Below are 17,592 nucleotides of genomic sequence, written 5' to 3'. Positions count from 1 at the left end.
CCGCTCTTCCCCTAAGAATTTTCGAGCATTCAGCGCAGTTAGGCTGCAGAAATTAGCTCCCCCGGGGCGGCACACGCCGCGGCACGGCGGCCATTACACACCGGGTAGCAGCATTGAGCTCCCACGGGGCGGCACACGCCGCGGCACGGCTGCACTGCCGGCCATTACACACAGGGTGGCAGCATTGAGCTCCCCCGGGGCGGCACACGCCGCGGCACGGCTGCACTGCCGGCCGTTACGCACCGGGTGGCAGCACTGAGCTCCCACGGGGCGGCACACGCCGCGGCACGGCTGCACTGCCGGCCGTTACACACCGGGTGGCAGCACTGAGCACCTCCCTGGGCGTGGGCAGCAGCCGGGCCCCCACGTGGGTTTTAGTTTCCAATGCTAAAAGCCTTTTAGAAGCAGAGAGGGCAGACAGGGGTCGTTTCCAAAGCTTTCTTACGCACCAGTCACTCCAAGCCCTCCCTCTCCAGCTGCAAACCAGAGGTTTGCCTCCGCCTCGCCTCACCCCAGTACTTACACTTTTAAAGATAGTGTGGTCCCCTCGGAGAATTTTCAGCACTTTAGGGGGGGCCCCCAGCCCTCGCTCACCTGCTCCTCTGCTGCAGCAGCCTCCTGCCCCACGTGGCAGAACCAGCCCACCCACAATCCCCCCACTCCCTTTGATTCACCCCCAAAAATGTCAGAAAATAAAGCAAACTGCCCAGCCAGCACCTTGGTGAGGTCAGAACCGCCTTGGTACCCCCAGTCCCGTTCACATGTCCCCAGACCCCTTTTGTCACAATCTGAAGCCCTGGAGGTGCACCCAGCTTACCTTTAGATGCAGGGGGAGCCGAAGCTGGGGCCTCCCAGGGCTCCAGGTACACTAAAACCCAGAGTGAGACCTCCCCAGCTCCTGCAAGACCCCAAAACCTGGAACCCCACAGAGATGCCTGACCCTAAACCCCACCACCTCCCCCCAGTCTCCATCAGGACACTGCAGAGGCCCTCAGAACCATTCAGATACCCCCAAATTCCCTTTTCATACCCCCCAGGCCCACTTTAGATAACAGCAGACCCCTGTAACAGACTCCCAACACAGCAGGTCTGGGGCAGGTCCTCCACCTCTGCCTGGGGAGCAGCTTTGCTGAGCTCCCTTCCAGGCTTTTTCCATTCCAAGAAAAAACAACACACCACAAGCACACACAAAGTTTTAATTGAGAGAGACACAGTTGATATTTCTATTTCCAGTTCAAACCCTCTGTGGCCTGCTCAGGCTGTGCTTTTCTATTCTGGAAGCACTTCAAGATAACAGAGATCCAGGGGGAGTCAGGTCAAAGCCTTGCTGCATACAAATCACTGTCCTGCAATCTCCTGCTAAACAGCACCGCTTTTCCTCTGCTGGAACATCTCACACTCACACTTTCCCAGGGCTTTCCCTCCCCTCCAAGAACGTTCTGGCATTTCAAACATTCAGGTCTGCAAGCAGCCTTTGTGGGAGACTGCCCCCACCCCTCCCTCACTGCTCCTCTGCTGCACCCTTACCACCCCCACGTGGCATCACAGAAGGAAAGACAGCTGAGCGGCTACGCTCCTGTTCTTTTTATCACCCCGAGCTGGGGACAGCCTTCTGGGTAAGGTTTCCACCTTCAGCAACTGGCTGAGCTTTGCTCTCATCCACTAAACCCTTCGGTGGTTTCAGCTTTCTGAGCCTGTGTTGGCACAAGTCCTTGTCGGGGCACCGCAAATAGGGAGAGACAAAGCTTCCTTCTGTCCAAGAGATCCAGGAAGTGTCCTGGCACCCCTAGGCAGGCACCGTGAGGGAGGCAGGCATGAGGTGACATCAGCCTGGCACTGGAGCTGGGCATTCTGAGCAGATGAGGAACCCTGGGCAACACCTGCAGAGAAATCTTGGTTTCTCTGCAGAGAAGCACTGGCCTTAGAGACAAAGCTGTCTTTGATCTGGGCACCAGCTGCAGCTCTCAGCAGTGCCCAGCTGCAGAGCAATGGCCTGCACCTTCATCCTGATCCAGGTGGAGAGAGAACTGCCAGGAGCACAACTTCTCTGCTACGGTTGCAGCATCCCCAAGGGCCGAGCGCAGCCTTGCTGTTAGTGAGGAACACAGCCCCTGTGAGAAGCTCCTGGGGTCAGGGGACAAACAAGAGGTTGTCCACACTGGAAACAAGGGAAGTCTCTTTGCCACTCCCATTATACCCATCAGAGGACTTCTGCTTGCTTACCTACCTGCTCGGTTGGAGTCTACACTGGAAGAAGTTTCAGCTCCTCGGTAAAAGCGTGGACTGAGCAATTTCCTTTTCAGCCTTTCCTTCCTGACTGACAGAGATCAAACCCTACCTGGAGCCCACACAAGCCAAGCAGGAGATCCCCTGCTAGGCTGGCAGGGCGAGGCTGTACCGTCGCAGCAGCCGTAGCCTTGTGCCGACCGTGTCGCTGCTGCACGTCTTGCTTGCTCGGTTAATGAAGTGGAAAGCAAAGAGTCAATCTGTAAAGAATAAAGCAAAAAGCAAGGAACAGATCTCAGCTGCTCACGCTGTAAAGTCGTGAAGAGGTTTGCATGCTTACAGGGAGCTTGGGCTGCTCCTGGGGTCAGGAGGCTCCGCGACTCATCTGTCCCACAGGGCGCAACTGGCAGGCAGGTGGCACACTGACCAGGCAGGTGGGCACACTGACCAGGCAGGTGGGCACACTGGCAGGCAGTCAGGCACACTGACCAGGCAGGAGGGCACACTGACCAGGCGGGTGGGCACACTGGCAGGCAGTCAGGCACACTGACCAGGCAGTCAGGCACACTGACCAGGCAGGTGGCACACTGACCAGGCAGTCAGGCACACTGACCAGGCGGGTGGGCACACTGGCAGGCAGTCAGGCACACTGACCAGGCAGTCAGGCACACTGACCAGGCAGGTGGGCACACTGACCAGGCAGGAGGGCATACTGACCAGGCAGGCACACTGGCAGGCAGGTGGGCACACTGACAGGCAGGAGGGCACACTGACCAGGCAGGCACACTGGCAGGCAGTCAGGCACACTGACCAGGCAGGAGGGCACACTGACCAGGCAGGAGGGCATACTGACCAGGCAGGTGGGCACACTGACCAGGCAGGAGGGCACACTGACCAGGCAGGCACACTGGCAGGCAGGTGGGCACACTGACAGGCAGGTGGGCACACTGACCAGGCAGGAGGGCACACTGACCAGGCAGGTGGGCACACTGACAGGCAGGTGGGCACACTGACCAGGCAGGAGGGCACACTGACCAGGCAGGCACACTGGCAGGCAGTCAGGCACACTGACCAGGCAGGAGGGCACACTGACCAGGCAGGAGGGCATACTGACCAGGCAGGTGGGCACACTGACCAGGCAGGAGGGCACACTGACCAGGCAGGCACACTGGCAGGCAGGTGGGCACACTGACAGGCAGGTGGGCACACTGACCAGGCAGGAGGGCACACTGACCAGGCAGGCACACTGGCAGGCAGTCAGGCACACTGACCAGGCAGGAGGGCACACTGACCAGGCAGGTGGGCACACTGACAGGCAGGTGGGCACACTGACCAGGCAGGAGGGCACACTGACCAGGCAGGTGGGCACACTGGCAGGCAGTCAGGCACACTGGCAGGCAGTCAGGCACACTGACAGGCAGGTGGGCACACTGACCAGGCAGGAGGGCACACTGACCAGGCAGGTGGGCACACTGGCAGGCAGTCAGGCACACTGGCAGGCAGGAGGGCACACTGGCAGGCAGTCAGGCACACTGACCAGGCAGGAGGGCACACTGACAGGCAGGAGGGCACACTGGCAGGCAGTCAGGCACACTGACCAGGCAGGAGGGCACACTGACAGGCAGGAGGGCACACTGACCAGGCAGGTGGGCACACTGACCAGGCAGGAGGGCACACTGACAGGCAGTCAGGCACACTGGCAGGCAGGTGGGCACACTGGCAGGCAGTCGGGCACACTGACCAGGCGGGTGGGCACACTGACCAGGCGGGTAGGCACACTGACCAGGCGGGTGGGCACACTGACCAGGCAGGTGGCACACTGGCAGGCAGTCAGGCACACTGACCAGGCAGTCAGGCACACTGACCAGGCAGGTGGCACACTGACCAGGCAGGTGGGCACAGTGGCAGGCAGGTGGCACACTGACCAGGCAGGAGGGCACACTGGCAGGCAGGTGGGCACACTGGCAGGCAGTCAGGCACACTGACCAGGCAGGTGGGCACACTGACCAGGCAGGTGGGCACACTGGCAGGCAGTCAGGCACACTGACCAGGCAGGTGGGCACACTGACCAGGCAGGTGGGCACACTGGCAGGCAGTCAGGCACACTGACCAGGCAGTCAGGCACACTGACCAGGCAGGTGGCACACTGACCAGGCAGGCACACTGGCAGGCAGTCAGGCACACTGACCAGGCAGGTGGGCACACTGACCTGGCAGGTGGCACACTGACCAGGCAGGTGGCACACTGACCAGGCAGGAGGGCACACTGGCAGGCAGTCGGGCACACTGACCAGGCAGGTGGGCACACTGACCAGGCAGGAGGGCACACTGGCAGGCAGTCAGGCACACTGACCAGGCAGGAGGGCACACTGACCAGGCGGGTGGGCACACTGGCAGGCAGGTGGGCACACTGGCAGGCAGTCGGGCACACTGACCAGGCGGGTGGGCACACTGACCAGGCGGGTAGGCACACTGACCAGGCGGGTGGGCACACTGACCAGGCGGGTAGGCACACTGGCAGGCAGTCAGGCACACTGACCAGGCGGGTGGGCACACTGACCAGGCGGGTAGGCACACTGACCAGGCGGGTGGGCACACTGACCAGGCGGGTAGGCACACTGGCAGGCAGGTGGGCAGACTGACCAGGCAGGAGGGCACACTGGCAGGCAGTCAGGCACACTGACCAGGCGGGTAGGCACACTGACCAGGCGGGTGGGCACACTGGCAGGCAGGTGGGCACACTGGCAGGCAGTCGGGCACACTGACCAGGCGGGTGGGCACACTGACCAGGCGGGTAGGCACACTGACCAGGCGGGTGGGCACACTGACCAGGCGGGTAGGCACACTGGCAGGCAGTCAGGCACACTGACCAGGCGGGTGGGCACACTGACCAGGCGGGTAGGCACACTGACCAGGCGGGTGGGCACACTGACCAGGCGGGTGGGCACACTGGCAGGCAGGCAGCCTCAGGCTCGGAAGCAGCGGCGAGTCGCTTTGGCCGTGCTGCGGCTAAGCAGCTGCACTCGGCGCTGGATTGGTCGTGCCTGCCGCGACGACGCAAGGGCCGTGCGGGGACTGCGGCTGCGCGGCTGCCCCTCAGCCATGGCGGACGCGGAGCTGGAGGCGTTGCGGCAGCAGCGGCTGGCGGAGCTGCAGGCCAAGCACGGGGTAAGGCGCAGCGCGAGCCGCCCCCCCAGCTCCTGTTGCCTATGGCCGGGCCGGGGGCAGATGGTCGCTCGCCGGGTGCGACAGGGCTGCACCTCTGCCCGAGCCTCTCGGCAGCCCGGGAGGGAAGGGGGCCGCCGCCCGCGGGCCTCTCTGTAAATAAAGGCTGGGGCTGGGAGAAGTGGGGAGCGGCACGGCCATGCCGTTGCTTTGAGCGGAAACGTCGCCGGCTGCAGCCTGAATAACAGGCAGGGGGTGGGGGCGCCCGGCCGCGCCCCCGCCGCGGGAGCGGGTACCGCGTTCAGGGCGCTTCGGGCCTGTTTGCCCAGGCTGCTGCTCTGGAAGGTTCAGTGCATAAACCTCCGCCGCTCTCCCTGCCGCTCGCAGGGTTATGGGTTACCGTCGTTAGTCTTTCTCGGTCACCTCCCTGGCGTTTCTGAGCTGCAGCGCATCAGCCTGCCCTGTGTTCCTGGATGGCGGTCGCCCATACCTAGGCTCAGCCTTGTTTCCTCTCTCTGTGTGGTTCTCCATCCTGCTTTCACACTTGAAAGTGTCAGTTACACATTTTGAAGTGCAGGCTCGAGATGAAGTTCGGGGAGAGGTGCCTCTTTTTTTTCCTTTTTGTTTGGAATTAGCTTCTGAATAGTCTCAGCTGTTTAGGGTAGTCCCAGAGTACCGTGCTAAGATTGTGGTTTCTTCTGTGTTGGTGAAGGCACGATGTTACATTAAATTTCATTTGTCCTTAGCTTACTTTGATAGGTTTTAAATGCTTTTATCTATTTTTCTGAGCTTTGAGGAGTTATATTATCTTGGACCTGAAAGGAAGGCCTTTTAATGTCCAAGCCTGCAACAATCTGGATAGATCCAGTAGCCCAGCGTGTCACACTGGTCTGGATTACTGCTTTGTGAGGAAAGCATAGTATGGCATATTTATTTACTAGGGCAGCAGATCCTTATTTTCAGGATCTCATCCATGGTCAGGCAAGTTGAGCAGGCAGGCTTAGCCAACACTGAATCTGCTGGAATATTTAAACTTACTGTCCTTTGTGGAATGTTTTTGGATGATGATATCTATTATGATCTCATTCTTTAGGATCCTTCTGGTGACCCATCACAACAGGAAGCGAAACAGAGGTATAAATTAGAACTATTGCCTTCTGGTGTTACATCTGGTAATTTTGAACCTTTATTTAATTTCTTCACCTGAATTATTGTTGGAAAACAAAGAAGCAGAAATGCCAAAGATTTAATCCAAGCTGCAGTCTGATTGATCCAGATGTCTCCCAGGCCATAACAATCTCAGATGATCTGCAACAGGAATGTCTGAACCCTGATTGAGGTGGGAGGGCATGGAAGAAAAGAGTTAATTTTCACTGTGGGACTGGGCTGAGTGCTGCAATAGCCTCGTGACCCTCAGGGGCATAACATGATCACTCTCACTGTCGTCTGCTTCTGGAACTTGGAAGCTTTGGCTTTTTGAAGTCAGTCATAAGAAAAATCTTGAGGGCTGGCAGAGCTTGACCCAAATGGAGTTCTGAGTGTTGAACTTGGGTTTGGCTCTGTTAGTGTAATGGGAACATGCTTTGCTAGGTGCTTTTTCTCAGACACCTATTACAGTTAAAAAATTACACCAAATATCAGAGATTTGTGCAGAAACAGTGTTTAGCATTTGTACTTAGTGGGAAGTAGTGTTTAAAGAGCTAGGTTTTGCACACAAAGTTTGCATTAAGTGAAATGCACAAACTAAAACTTCAGGTTTGCAAATAGTCAAATATTGCAAGTACAGGACAACTTGCTGAAAAGTTCTGAGTAATGAGGCTTGGTTCTGTCCTGCAATTGCATGGACTGTTCTTTATATACTGCCTTTGAAATTCCACTTGGAACTGAATGCAGAATCTTTACAGTGCAGAGCAAGGCTTTTGTCTTTAAGATGTAATAATAAACATTAAGAAGGTGGAAGTAGTAAACTCCATTTCTTGTAAGATGTTGTGAGCTGATGTACCCAGAGCTACTCCAGATGGAAAATGCTAGAAAAGACATTATGTAAGCATAAGGGTTGAAGGGACCCAAGAAGTCACTTACATGAATGAGTTTTCTGTAGCTCGCTAGTTTGTGCATGTTATTTTAGGTATTTGAAGTCAAACTTCTACTGTGTGTTTCCATTGCAGGGAAGCAGAGATAAGAAATACTATTTTAGCTCAAGTTCTTGATCAGGCAGCTCGTGCAAGGTGTAAGTACCCTTGTGACTTGATGGTAAGAAATTCTCATTCAGTGCTGCTCTGGTGCTGCTCACATCAAGGATGCATGTATGTGTGTGTATGGAAGCCAGACTGCAGCAATACTGTTGTTGATCAGAGGAAAAATTATATCAGCTCTTTGGTTGGGATATCACTGAGCAGAGGGGAAGGGTTAACCAACATCTGAATGATGTTAATCCAAATTATTTAACTAATGGTAGAAACTGTACCAAGAGTCAAAATTAGTTAAGCTGACCAGAACAAATATTTAAAACTAAGAAGTGGAACTATCTTATCTTTGTTTTACATAACTGGAAGTGTCTTTTTCAATTTATTTCATGACCCTGGCATGAGGAAGACAGTTTCCCAGGGCTACTTGTCACTTTCTAGTTAGGAGTGATGGCATGTGAGTATGCCTTTAAAAAAACAGAACATGTTGTTGTTGCAGTAAGCAATTTAGCACTCGTGAAACCAGACAAAGCTAAAGCAGTGGAGAATTATCTTATACAGATGGCAAGATTTGGACAGCTAGCTGGAAAGGTGAGTTGTGTTCTTCATATTCTTTCTTGCATGTATTCAAACTTAATTTACTCTTTAAATAAAGTGATGTGAGGGAGATTTTTTTAATATCTGCAAGTAACCAAAAGAGGTCCCTGAGAGCTTCTGAATAACACTCAGTAATAACACTCTAATTCCATCCAACTCTTCTAAGAGGAAGATGCTGCTGTTCGCTGCCAAGCATCTCTCAGAAGGTGGTTACATGGCTGTTCTTTTGCAGGTATCGGAACAAGGTTTGATAGAAATACTTGAAAAAGTGAGTCAGCAAACAGACAAGAAAACAACAGTGAAGGTACATGTGATTTCCTAAATGTGAGTGTAATTTGCTATGAAATAGAGCAGAAGATTGGCATGTATTGAATCATTTCAGTTCAGGATAGAACAGTGATAAATGCTGGGATTAAATCATAGCCATCCTTACCACCAGTAAAATTGGCAGGTATGGGCAGTGGGACATCAGTAGTCTGTTGACAGACTGTCCTGTCTGTCCATCCCCTTACGCCAGTCAGGGCCCTGACAGAGTGAACACTCTGCTCCACCTGATATATTCATTGTCCAGTGCCTAGGCTTGGAAAGGCTCGCTCAGTGTTGGATTTACTGTAGCCTTTCTGTTCTCAACTCCTGTTTCATTGCAGTTCAACAGAAGGAAAGTGTTGGATTCTGATGAAGAGGATGATTACTAATACTATAAAACTCTCTGCCACACAAAAGGCCTGGAAAAAGGCAACGTGCTGTTATCAATCGGAGTGGAAGACCTGGAAATGTTTATACTACTTTACTTTTTGGTTAGTTTGAGGGGGTTTTTGTGGTTTAGTTTCTGGTTGTGTTTTTGAGGGTTGTGTTGTTTTGTTTTTTAAATATATAAAAAGGCCAACACATGACTTTGTGCTGTAAAACAAATACAGGAACGGGATTTTATAGCTTAATTTTTTTTTACTTTAAGAGGCCTGGGCAGTGTGGGGTTCTCCACTGCTTCATTAGCATGAAAACTTTGTTGCCCCGTAATTCTAAACAACAGATACTTTGCAGCTGTTGGAAATAGTGTAACACAAGGCAGGGCTAAACAGTTAAGTTGGGAAGGGCTGCTCTCTCTAGGACTTAAAGACTGCCCCCCAGCCTCTAATCACAGGCATTAGAAATAAGATTTCCTGAGCCCTTGCAGGAAGCCTATCTGGCATCTTCATGGCTCTCAGGTACTTACCGGAAACTTTTGAAGTGAATGTTTGGATCAGAGGACTCCCTGTCAGGGCCTGTATAAAGACAACATACAATTGAGCCCTTTCCCTACGGCCTAACAAAGCCACCTGGGAAAGAAGCACTGGTCAGACCCTTGCTATTGCATATTATGGCTACCTCCATTTTTATCAAATGGCTGGAGTGTTTCTTACCTTGAAAAAAAAGACCATTTCCCATAGACCTCCTGCCACTCCTGTCTGTGTAAAGTAAAACTGAACTTGTGCTACATGTTTACTCAAAACCACGGTTATGGAAATAGGGATAAATGTTGTCATGTGCTCTACCACCACACAGCCCTTTTCTGACGTAATTTAACAGGAACATGTATGATCCCAACTGCAGTGTGTTTCTGGAACAGAATAAAATTGTTTGAACTGAGTACTAGTGGGTGTTTATCATCTTGTGTGAATGTGGTTAACGATTTCAGCAGTTGGGCGTTTGGGTTTGTTTGGCCTAGACTGGGCATTTTGCTGTCTGTGGGGCTAGGATCCTGCAATAGTATCAAGGGTGTATTCTGAAGTTCTTTACACTAATGACCCTTTAAGAGCTTGAAGAGTTTCAAGCCAAGGTGTAGCCATAGATGATTTAATAGTCTTTTGTTAGTGCCACAGATCCATCCTAAACAGCCACGGTTCATGCTCGCATTCCTAAGTTTAATAAATCCTACTTACAACAACATAAGCTTTTGCTGATCTTCTGAAACACCCCTTCCAGAGGCTGGGATGTCAAAAATGTGAAGTAGTGCTCTGATTTATTTTAATTCAATTTGCACAAAGACACAAGGTGAAGTCCTCAGCTACCTCTGAAACCAGAAGATCTGTGTAAAAGACTCAATGCTTTGAAGACAATGCATTTTCAAGAGTTACTTTACTGTTTTTTCTCTTTCCATCATTTGGCACAAATCAAAGGCACATTAGAAAAATCACAAGAACTAGTAAATTATTAGAAAAATAAACAGATGACCCTCATCTCCCCTTGTCCACACGTGCACCTGCTGCACATTTCACCTCAGGTTAAAAAGCTGAGAACATCACCAGTACCTCTTCCGGCTTTATAGTCTGCCAGGCTTGTACTACCAGCTCCAAGAAATAGAATTAATCACACAGTTTATGAACTAAAATACGAATGGATCTAATGAGCCAAGAGTCAAGAAATACTGCACTTAGAAACCCAGCCTGTGCTATTTACACATCCTTCTACCGTAACTCAAATAGTAGGTAACAAAGTTCAAATCTAAGCAGCCACCTTGGGAGCACTTCGGAGCTCTTCGGCGATCACTTCAAGGAGCAGGGCAATCCTTGGCCTATTCCAACAAATGCTAACTGCAGTGAGAACCACCTTTCCTCATTGATATTTTCCCTGTTTAAAGGGCAGGCTCCTAAGCAGTTTTGTCTGCAGATGTTGCCCAAGGTCAGAATCCTGACTATTTGTGCATTTCTGTATGACTTGCTTTAGAGGAAGTTAAAACATCAAATTCCCCAAACAGTTTTGTGTCTCCTTATATGTGTTTGCTTCTGCGTATTTTTTTAAATTAGACTGGGAAAAGAGAGTCTAAAGTTTAGCTTTGTCAAGGGTGCTCTACTTTTTCCCCACTATCTTGGCTTCTGTGTAAAACTTTGATCTTGTAGATCCAATACAGGGGAACATGGCAAAGAAATTGGCAAGGATTACATCACTTCACACTAATCACACAGATAAATTTCTCCTGTGGTTGTTATGATCTGTGGCTCATACCAGCTGTTCACTGAAGGACACAGAAATACATACCGTGATGGTGTGTAGCATTGCAATAAAAATCGAGCCATCTCAACTACCCTGGCAATAAATACTTTGCTACACAATATATATGTATATAAATATAGATTTGTATATATCCAATGTAGTGATAAAAACTGAAAATGCAAAAAAATTTCAAAGACTTCTAAAAACAAAGTGGGTGGCTGAAAAACACAGGGTTTCATTTGGTTTACTGGTACATGTAATTCTTTAATAAGTGCTAAGTAGAACAGGAAAGTAATTTTGCTGTCTCCATCTTGGGAGGTCCGTGTCTGTGGAGCTCAGGATGATCTGGCTGTGCACTTACCTCCAACGTAAACAGAGGGCTCAGTCTTCCAAAGCGCTAGGAACGTTCTGCTCCTGCTGAGGAGCTGTCCTCGTGCTCTGTTCTGAAGGCAGGCGTCCTCCTTTGATACACAGTGAAGGGTTATTGAAATCGACACCACATAGTTTCCTCAGATTTGACATCAGATTCGAGTTTCCTTGTCAATGTTCTGAACACAGGTCATCGCAGCAGGCTCTGGCCTGTGAAATACTTGGACTATCATCATTGCCATTCTCTGCGGAGAGTGGCACATTAAGGGTGTGTCTTCGGTGCAGTAATTTACTCCTGTGAGGAACTTGTGTCCTGTCATCACATTCCACGCACTCACCACTGCATCTTGTGTCCATAATCTTAACGTTGCTCTGGTCCAGTGTTTCAACAGATTTTAACCTGCTTTTATCAAAGCTTTTAATAGCTAACTGGGAGAAGATAAAAATGGTGTATCAAAAGCATTGTTTACTTTCTTCATCACAAAGAAGTGAAATTAATACAGTGTTTCTGGAGTATAATTACCACATTCATTTCATGGCATTCTTCATACTGAGAACACAGCCAAGGATTTAAATAGAACCCATTGCAGGGCAGCGATTATGCTTAGTCTACACAGGAGAAGAGGTAACCTGCCCCAGTCTACACATACATCAGTACCAGAACTGAAGACAATTTATTTTCACTGCACCATTGCAATGTCATCCCAACCCTTCTAAACAGCCCTTGTAAAGCAGATGATCTCAAGCTACTTGAAACGAGCAGCCATTTCTTTTCACTATCAAGAAACATGTAAGTAGTAATTCAGACAGGCTCAACCAGATGCTGCTGAAGACAAAGGCCAAAATTCCCTGCTTCCAGATCCCTGCTTACTGGGCCACTCTGCAAATGTGAACATAAGCCAGAGGGAAAACAGAACCCAAGGGTGCTAAGAGCAGTTCTTCAAAGAGAGGAACATAAGAACGAAAAGCAGAATTAATTACCACCCCCTGTTGCTGAAAAAAGGGCAGCAATCTTGACAAGGCTGCAGATGGTGATGATGTCTGTTCAAACCCACTGACAATCCAGAGCTGGAGGGCCTGCAGATTCACTGAGTCATGACAGCGGCACCCAGTTCAAGCCATTGAGTGTCATGGTCATGTGTTGAGCTTCTTGACACCTGGCATGCCTACATGACACACTGCCTTCAGCAATCCACAGTCACAAAATTAAAGCCCACACTCAATTAAATGGTGGGCTATCACCATTAATACCAGAAAGAATTAATAAACTATTACAGTTTTATAGCATTAATCTGGCACTCTCAAGGGTTTTCAAATGCTCAGTCTCACAAGAGGTCTCTGAGACAGAGCACTGTTCTATCTTCTAGATGGATGCATTTCTAAGGCTATGACAATCCAATAATGGGCAGCTACTGAACTAATCTGGTAGAAACATTTTCTTTTGAACAGGTGAGTTTCTTGACTTAGTATGCTGAAATAGCTCAGCTGAAGGTCCAATGAGAGCCAAAACCAGTGTGAAGGAGGAAGAGGGAGCACGTGCTTTGGGTGGAGGGCAGCATCCAACAGTCAGACTGGCCAAGCGTGCATGGCACTCCCATCACAGCTGAACTGATCACCTGCATTTGTGTCACAGCTGACAGTGCAACATGCTATTTGCTCTTGCAAACAATCTTCTCCTCTGAGCAAACTTATCATGCATACCCTAATTTTAATCTATTGAGAAATTTCTCCCTTGACAGTAGCACCTCTGCTTGGCAGGGTTCTCCTAAACTGGAGAGTTCTTCAAGTTAGACGTGACACAGAAAACAAAACCAAGATTAAGCTTGCAATAAGAGGTTTAAGGGGTTGAAAAGTAAGAATAACATATTTAAAGAAGTGTTATACAAAACCCGTGGAAGTTTGAACAATGATGAATCATAAGCAATGTGGCAAACAGGTCTAAACTTCTGGGATTCATCAACCACCACTAATAAAGAAACTTTCCTGTATGTGTGTCTGTACTAATACAAGACAAAACAAACAGATTTGCTGTATTATGCCACTAATTCAAGCAAGTATTTCCACTTACCTGATGCAGTAACTGACAGTCAAAACTGGGAACACTTCTGTCTCTTGTTATGGTTCTCCGTAAATGTTTTGCTCTAAAAAATAATGTATTTTAAAGAAATTTAACTAAAGAAGTCTTGATCAGAGACAATCTGCACACAGACAGGCTGCTCTGACAAACCACCTCGAAATGACAGCCTACTGGCATTTCCCGTTTTATCACAGAGTAGACATTAACATTTAAAATGTCACGGGCAAAACACAAGCACTGTGTGCAGCACTACACTAACATTCTCGCAGCAGCCTCTGGATGTATGGCACCACAAGTATTACTGCAAAAGCAAAGCTAAGGAGGTTTGCAAGTGCTCCCTGGGCCCTGCTTTTCCCCGCTACTGCTCAGCACCAATGAGCAGGTCGCGCCTAGAACGTCTGTCTGGTGACGGGAACGTGCACGCCTTGGAGGATTAACATCTGCTGTCAAACCAGTCATATGTGATGTACAACAACGCTTGACCCGCATTTGGGGCTTTCTGATCTGCTGTTTGCTAATGGGAAACAATAAATAAACTTCTGCTTACTTGTTAAATCTGCTAATTGACTGGAGCAGTTGAAGTTGTCTGCTTATGAGATCACCAGCTTCCTTGCACGGTTTAGAATTCACTAGGGGTTTAAAAGAACAGGCAGCTAAAATTACAACTGAGTTACATTTAAGAATTCAAAAACCCCACAGTTCTGAATGAGAAGTGGCACCTGCTGACATTGGATGTGAAATGTTCCTGTACAACCATAATAGCAATAACTTGAACCAGTCAGTTTCTCTGGAAACTTTCAAGCATTTTAGGTTGCAGGAGTAAGCATTCTTCAGCAGGTCCCTGTGACTGGCCCAGCCTCTGGAGAGGCCATGTAATGTTGGGCTTTGAGGCCCCCAACTCCCATTTTTATAAAGCTGAATTGATCGAGACACAGATCCTACACCACCTCTTTGCTGATACTACTCACTCAGATCTTCCATTGTTCATTCAGAACTGCTCTCGTGTTAGAAAGAACTGGATCAACCTTGGGCATCAGCACCGCTGTGCTTTAGATCAATGTGAATGATAGCTAGAGGTGACTTAATCTCTTTGGTTCCCACTGAAAAGGGGCATGGCTTTTTCACCTCTAAATGCTTTTCTCTGTTAATGCCCCCCACCAGCACCAAAAAGTGAGAACTGAGTTTGCAACGATGTCATAAATATAAAAACAAAGTCTGCTGTATTCAGTTGTGGAATTGTAAATGTTACCTGTTACAAGTATGCAACATAGTCGACTGTTCTTTAATTCTGTGTAAATCCATTACATAAAATGTTTGATGTAGTTGCCAATTAATTCCATGGCAGTGGAAATAGGACGTGTACCTTTTTTTCTTATCTTGATAGTAGCATGCTGCTCACATTCCTTTTCTCTTTCTGCTGATGTAGGTACACAGCTCGGTGCAGTTTCCAGCAACTTAATGATATTTGAATTCTTTATTTTTAAAGGTTCCATTTTAACCAATATTAATGAAAAAAGAAAAAAATAAAAACATCAGTGCAATTTAGGATTCTAGTCTATGCAGCCTGTGCTAGTCAATAGCTGCCCAAATGAATACAGCACACAGAAAAATACTCCATTACAAACACTAACTTGGAATTGTATCATTTTGCCTAGGGATAAAAATCAGTGCTCCACAAGCTGTGCCATACCCAAGTAGTCATTTGTAGTCTCGACCTGTTACTTTAAGCTGTTTTATTGACAGTTAAGCTGGTTTCAGGTTAAATGGTGCTACACATACTGAAATTGATCCAGTGGCCATTATGCTGTATCTCAGAGGCTGCTGAAGCACTGAAACATAGGGACCATGTATCAAATAATTTAGGAGTGCATTTAGCATTACATATCATGCTGTTGCTATTCATAAAAGGGACAGTATGAGTTACACATGAGAAGACAAAAGGTATCAAAAAAAGGGCAGAAGATGGTGGGTGATCAGTGACAGGTGTTTTATTTTCCTCCAGTCTGAATTTCTTTTGCTCTCTCTGCCATTAGCAGCATAGATTTCCATGTCATTTTCATTCACAGATGTGTTTTTGCTTTGTAACAGGTTAAAGAGCAAATTCCAACTCAACCCATGGACACGCCTTTTCTGGACTCTTACCTTTTGTCTAGGATAATTTCTTTAAGAAACACAAAAGATTTCACATACCACAGGAATCACACTGTCTGCTGTATGCTCCCTGTAAACAGGCACCTTAGTCTTTTGCCGTGCCCAACTTTTAAATACAGAAGTCTTGGCAAACCTTCTTGTGACATATTTGTTCTCTCTCCCCCATGGGGCGTATGGAACCTGAGGAAAAACTCTGGTCAGAAACGAGCTGGCGGCGCTCACCGGCTCGGCACAGTCCGCAGGGGTGCAGTTCCTCTCGTTCCTGATGTTTGTCACTGCGCCGTTCTGCAGCAGCAGGTCCACCAGGGCCTCGTTCTTGCCTATCACAGCCTCATGCAGTGCTGTGTTTCCTTTGGCATTGGAGAGGTTAACAGCAGCTCCGTGCTGGACAGCAAGATAAACAGAAGTTATACGGATGGAGCAGCACAAAACGGAGCTGGCACATGACTGCTGGTTTCTCGCCTTTGCTTTTCAGTGTATGAATGAGAACAATGCACCAGAAGCCTGTAGCTGCATATGAATTCACCAAGCATGTGCTAGTAAACACCAGTTCAACACTAAGCCACTTGATCATGTTATTTCCTGCTCTCTCAGCCACGATTCCAGAGATCAGCAAGATAACCCAACACCTGCCACAGAAATTTCTTTAAATAAAGCTGGTTGTATAACAGTAAAATAATATTTGTCTAATAAGAAACCATGAGGGGAAGGGACTGAAAGGAGTGAGAGGACAAACACTCTGACTTTCCCCTGAGTAATTTCAACAGAGAAATACATAACTAAAAAACGTTGATCCTGAGCATTAAAGCAGCACAGATACCACTTAAATACTATTCTGAACATGGTTTTCAGTGGTCTTACCTGTAGCAGCAAGGCAGTAGTCTCATACTGACCGTTCGAGCATGCATAAATTAAAGGAGTATTTCCATATATATCCTTTTTATTTTGTTTGGCATTGTAGTCCATCAGACACTTCACCACCTATCGAAAGAAGTCTTCATTCAAGACACCAGCTAACCATAATCATGCAGTGAAAGCCCTGCCTCCTTTTCTCTTTTTGAAAAAAGACAAATCTCTCCCACAACTTTTTTTTACTCTAGAATGATAAGATGGAAGGAAAAAGGATGGAGAAAGCAAGTGCCATCTTTGCCAAACAGATCTCTTCCTATCATACTAATTTTCATATTTTACCACACTTTCAAAAACCAAACACACACAAATAAACAAAACTTTAAGCAACTGAAAGAAAAGCCAAGAAATAAAAACGTAGAGGTATGTGAAAATCATAGATCAGCCATAACTTGGCAATACATCACAGCCAAACCTCCACAGCGACAGTATTGTTTAGCCCCTTCTGACCTTACTGGAACACCCAGAAGGAGTTATCTGTTTTAAATGTCTTCATTAACCTACAACTTTGACCTGTATTCTTATTTTCCTCTTGCATCCCTGGAGTTTTGTCTCCACAACATCTTCACAATTCTCTCATTTATTTTTCCTCTTGCAGTCCTCAGCTCCTTGTTGCTAAACCCCAAGTTTTCCACTTTACAGCACATTCCCATTTGCCTATCTGCACCTGTTTTTTCATGATCATTACTCCTCCATTAAAACTCTCCTCTCGCTTGTGCTTCTCCTTCACTGCTTCCACTGACTTGAATTCAGGGATGAGGTTATCTGCCACCCTCAGAGCTCTACTTTGCTCAATCTACTGAAATAAGCTACAGATGCAGTAGATGTTGAATACTGTGGCTACTGCAGACACCAAGTCTGCTCCAGCTGCAGCCATGCACAACCCCTTGAACAGAAGGTTCTTCAAGCGTTTGACGTATAACAGCAGGTAACTGCAGCACTC

General features: G+C 48.3%; 2 protein-coding genes and 1 long non-coding RNA gene across 9 annotated transcripts in view; 1 reads left to right on the top strand and 2 right to left on the bottom strand.

Annotated features, from left to right (window-relative positions):
* Window positions 1-1,181: 1,181 nt before the first annotated feature.
* Window positions 1,182-2,733, bottom strand: LOC137452892 (uncharacterized). The gene is made up of 3 exons (XR_010990194.1): window positions 2,567-2,733; window positions 2,228-2,486; window positions 1,182-2,124 (listed from the first exon to the last, which is right to left on the bottom strand). It is a non-coding gene; the product is annotated as an uncharacterized lncRNA (long non-coding RNA).
* Window positions 2,734-5,315: 2,582 nt separating this feature from the next.
* PDCD5 (programmed cell death 5) lies at window positions 5,316-9,799 on the top strand. 2 transcript variants are annotated; one of them, XM_068161710.1, is made up of 6 exons: window positions 5,316-5,393; window positions 6,484-6,524; window positions 7,559-7,620; window positions 8,076-8,167; window positions 8,406-8,477; window positions 8,821-9,799. In XM_068161710.1, exons 1-6 carry the CDS (start codon window positions 5,328-5,330, stop codon window positions 8,866-8,868), a joined length of 381 nt encoding a protein of 126 aa, XP_068017811.1. In that variant the 5' UTR covers window positions 5,316-5,327; the 3' UTR covers window positions 8,869-9,799. The 2 variants fall into 2 exon arrangements, with proteins under 2 accessions (XP_068017811.1, XP_068017812.1); XM_068161711.1 differs by having other exon boundaries at window positions 8,406-8,497.
* Window positions 9,800-10,269: 470 nt separating this feature from the next.
* Window positions 10,270-17,592, bottom strand: part of ANKRD27 (ankyrin repeat domain 27) — a 53,186-nt gene continuing 45,863 nt past the window's right edge. For 4 of the 6 annotated variants that reach the window (XM_068161703.1, XM_068161705.1, XM_068161702.1 and 1 more), the window contains exons 24-29: window positions 16,602-16,721; window positions 15,963-16,124; window positions 14,953-15,061; window positions 14,137-14,218; window positions 13,581-13,653; window positions 10,270-11,941 (exon numbers count right to left, since the gene is read on the bottom strand). In XM_068161703.1, the coding sequence (XP_068017804.1) occupies window positions 11,684-11,941; window positions 13,581-13,653; window positions 14,137-14,218; window positions 14,953-15,061; window positions 15,963-16,124; window positions 16,602-16,721 (804 nt within the window). In that variant the 3' untranslated portion in view covers window positions 10,270-11,683. Of the gene's footprint in view, window positions 12,679-13,580; window positions 13,654-14,136; window positions 14,219-14,952; window positions 15,062-15,962; window positions 16,125-16,601; window positions 16,722-17,592 lie in introns of all 6 variants that reach the window. The other 2 variants (XM_068161707.1, XM_068161706.1) reach the window with 2 other exon arrangements.

The sequence above is a fragment of the Melanerpes formicivorus genome, unplaced genomic scaffold (genome assembly GCF_026170545.1).
Source record: "Melanerpes formicivorus ecotype bairdi unplaced genomic scaffold, bMelFor1.0.p_v2 SCAF_59, whole genome shotgun sequence".
Taxonomy (NCBI): domain Eukaryota; kingdom Metazoa; phylum Chordata; class Aves; order Piciformes; family Picidae; genus Melanerpes; species Melanerpes formicivorus.
Note: the sequence above shows the minus strand (reverse complement) of the source record. Positions and strands in the feature narration are given on the sequence as shown.

Coding starts and splice junctions, on each gene's coding strand:
- PDCD5 (XM_068161710.1), top strand. CDS start 5,328: ATGGCGGACGCGGAGCTGGAGGCGTTGCGGCAGCAGCGGCTGGCGGAG. Junction 5,394..6,483: donor AGCTGCAGGCCAAGCACGGG/GTAAGGCGCAGC, acceptor CTCATTCTTTAG/GATCCTTCTGGTGACCCATC. Junction 8,168..8,405: donor TTGGACAGCTAGCTGGAAAG/GTGAGTTGTGTT, acceptor GTTCTTTTGCAG/GTATCGGAACAAGGTTTGAT.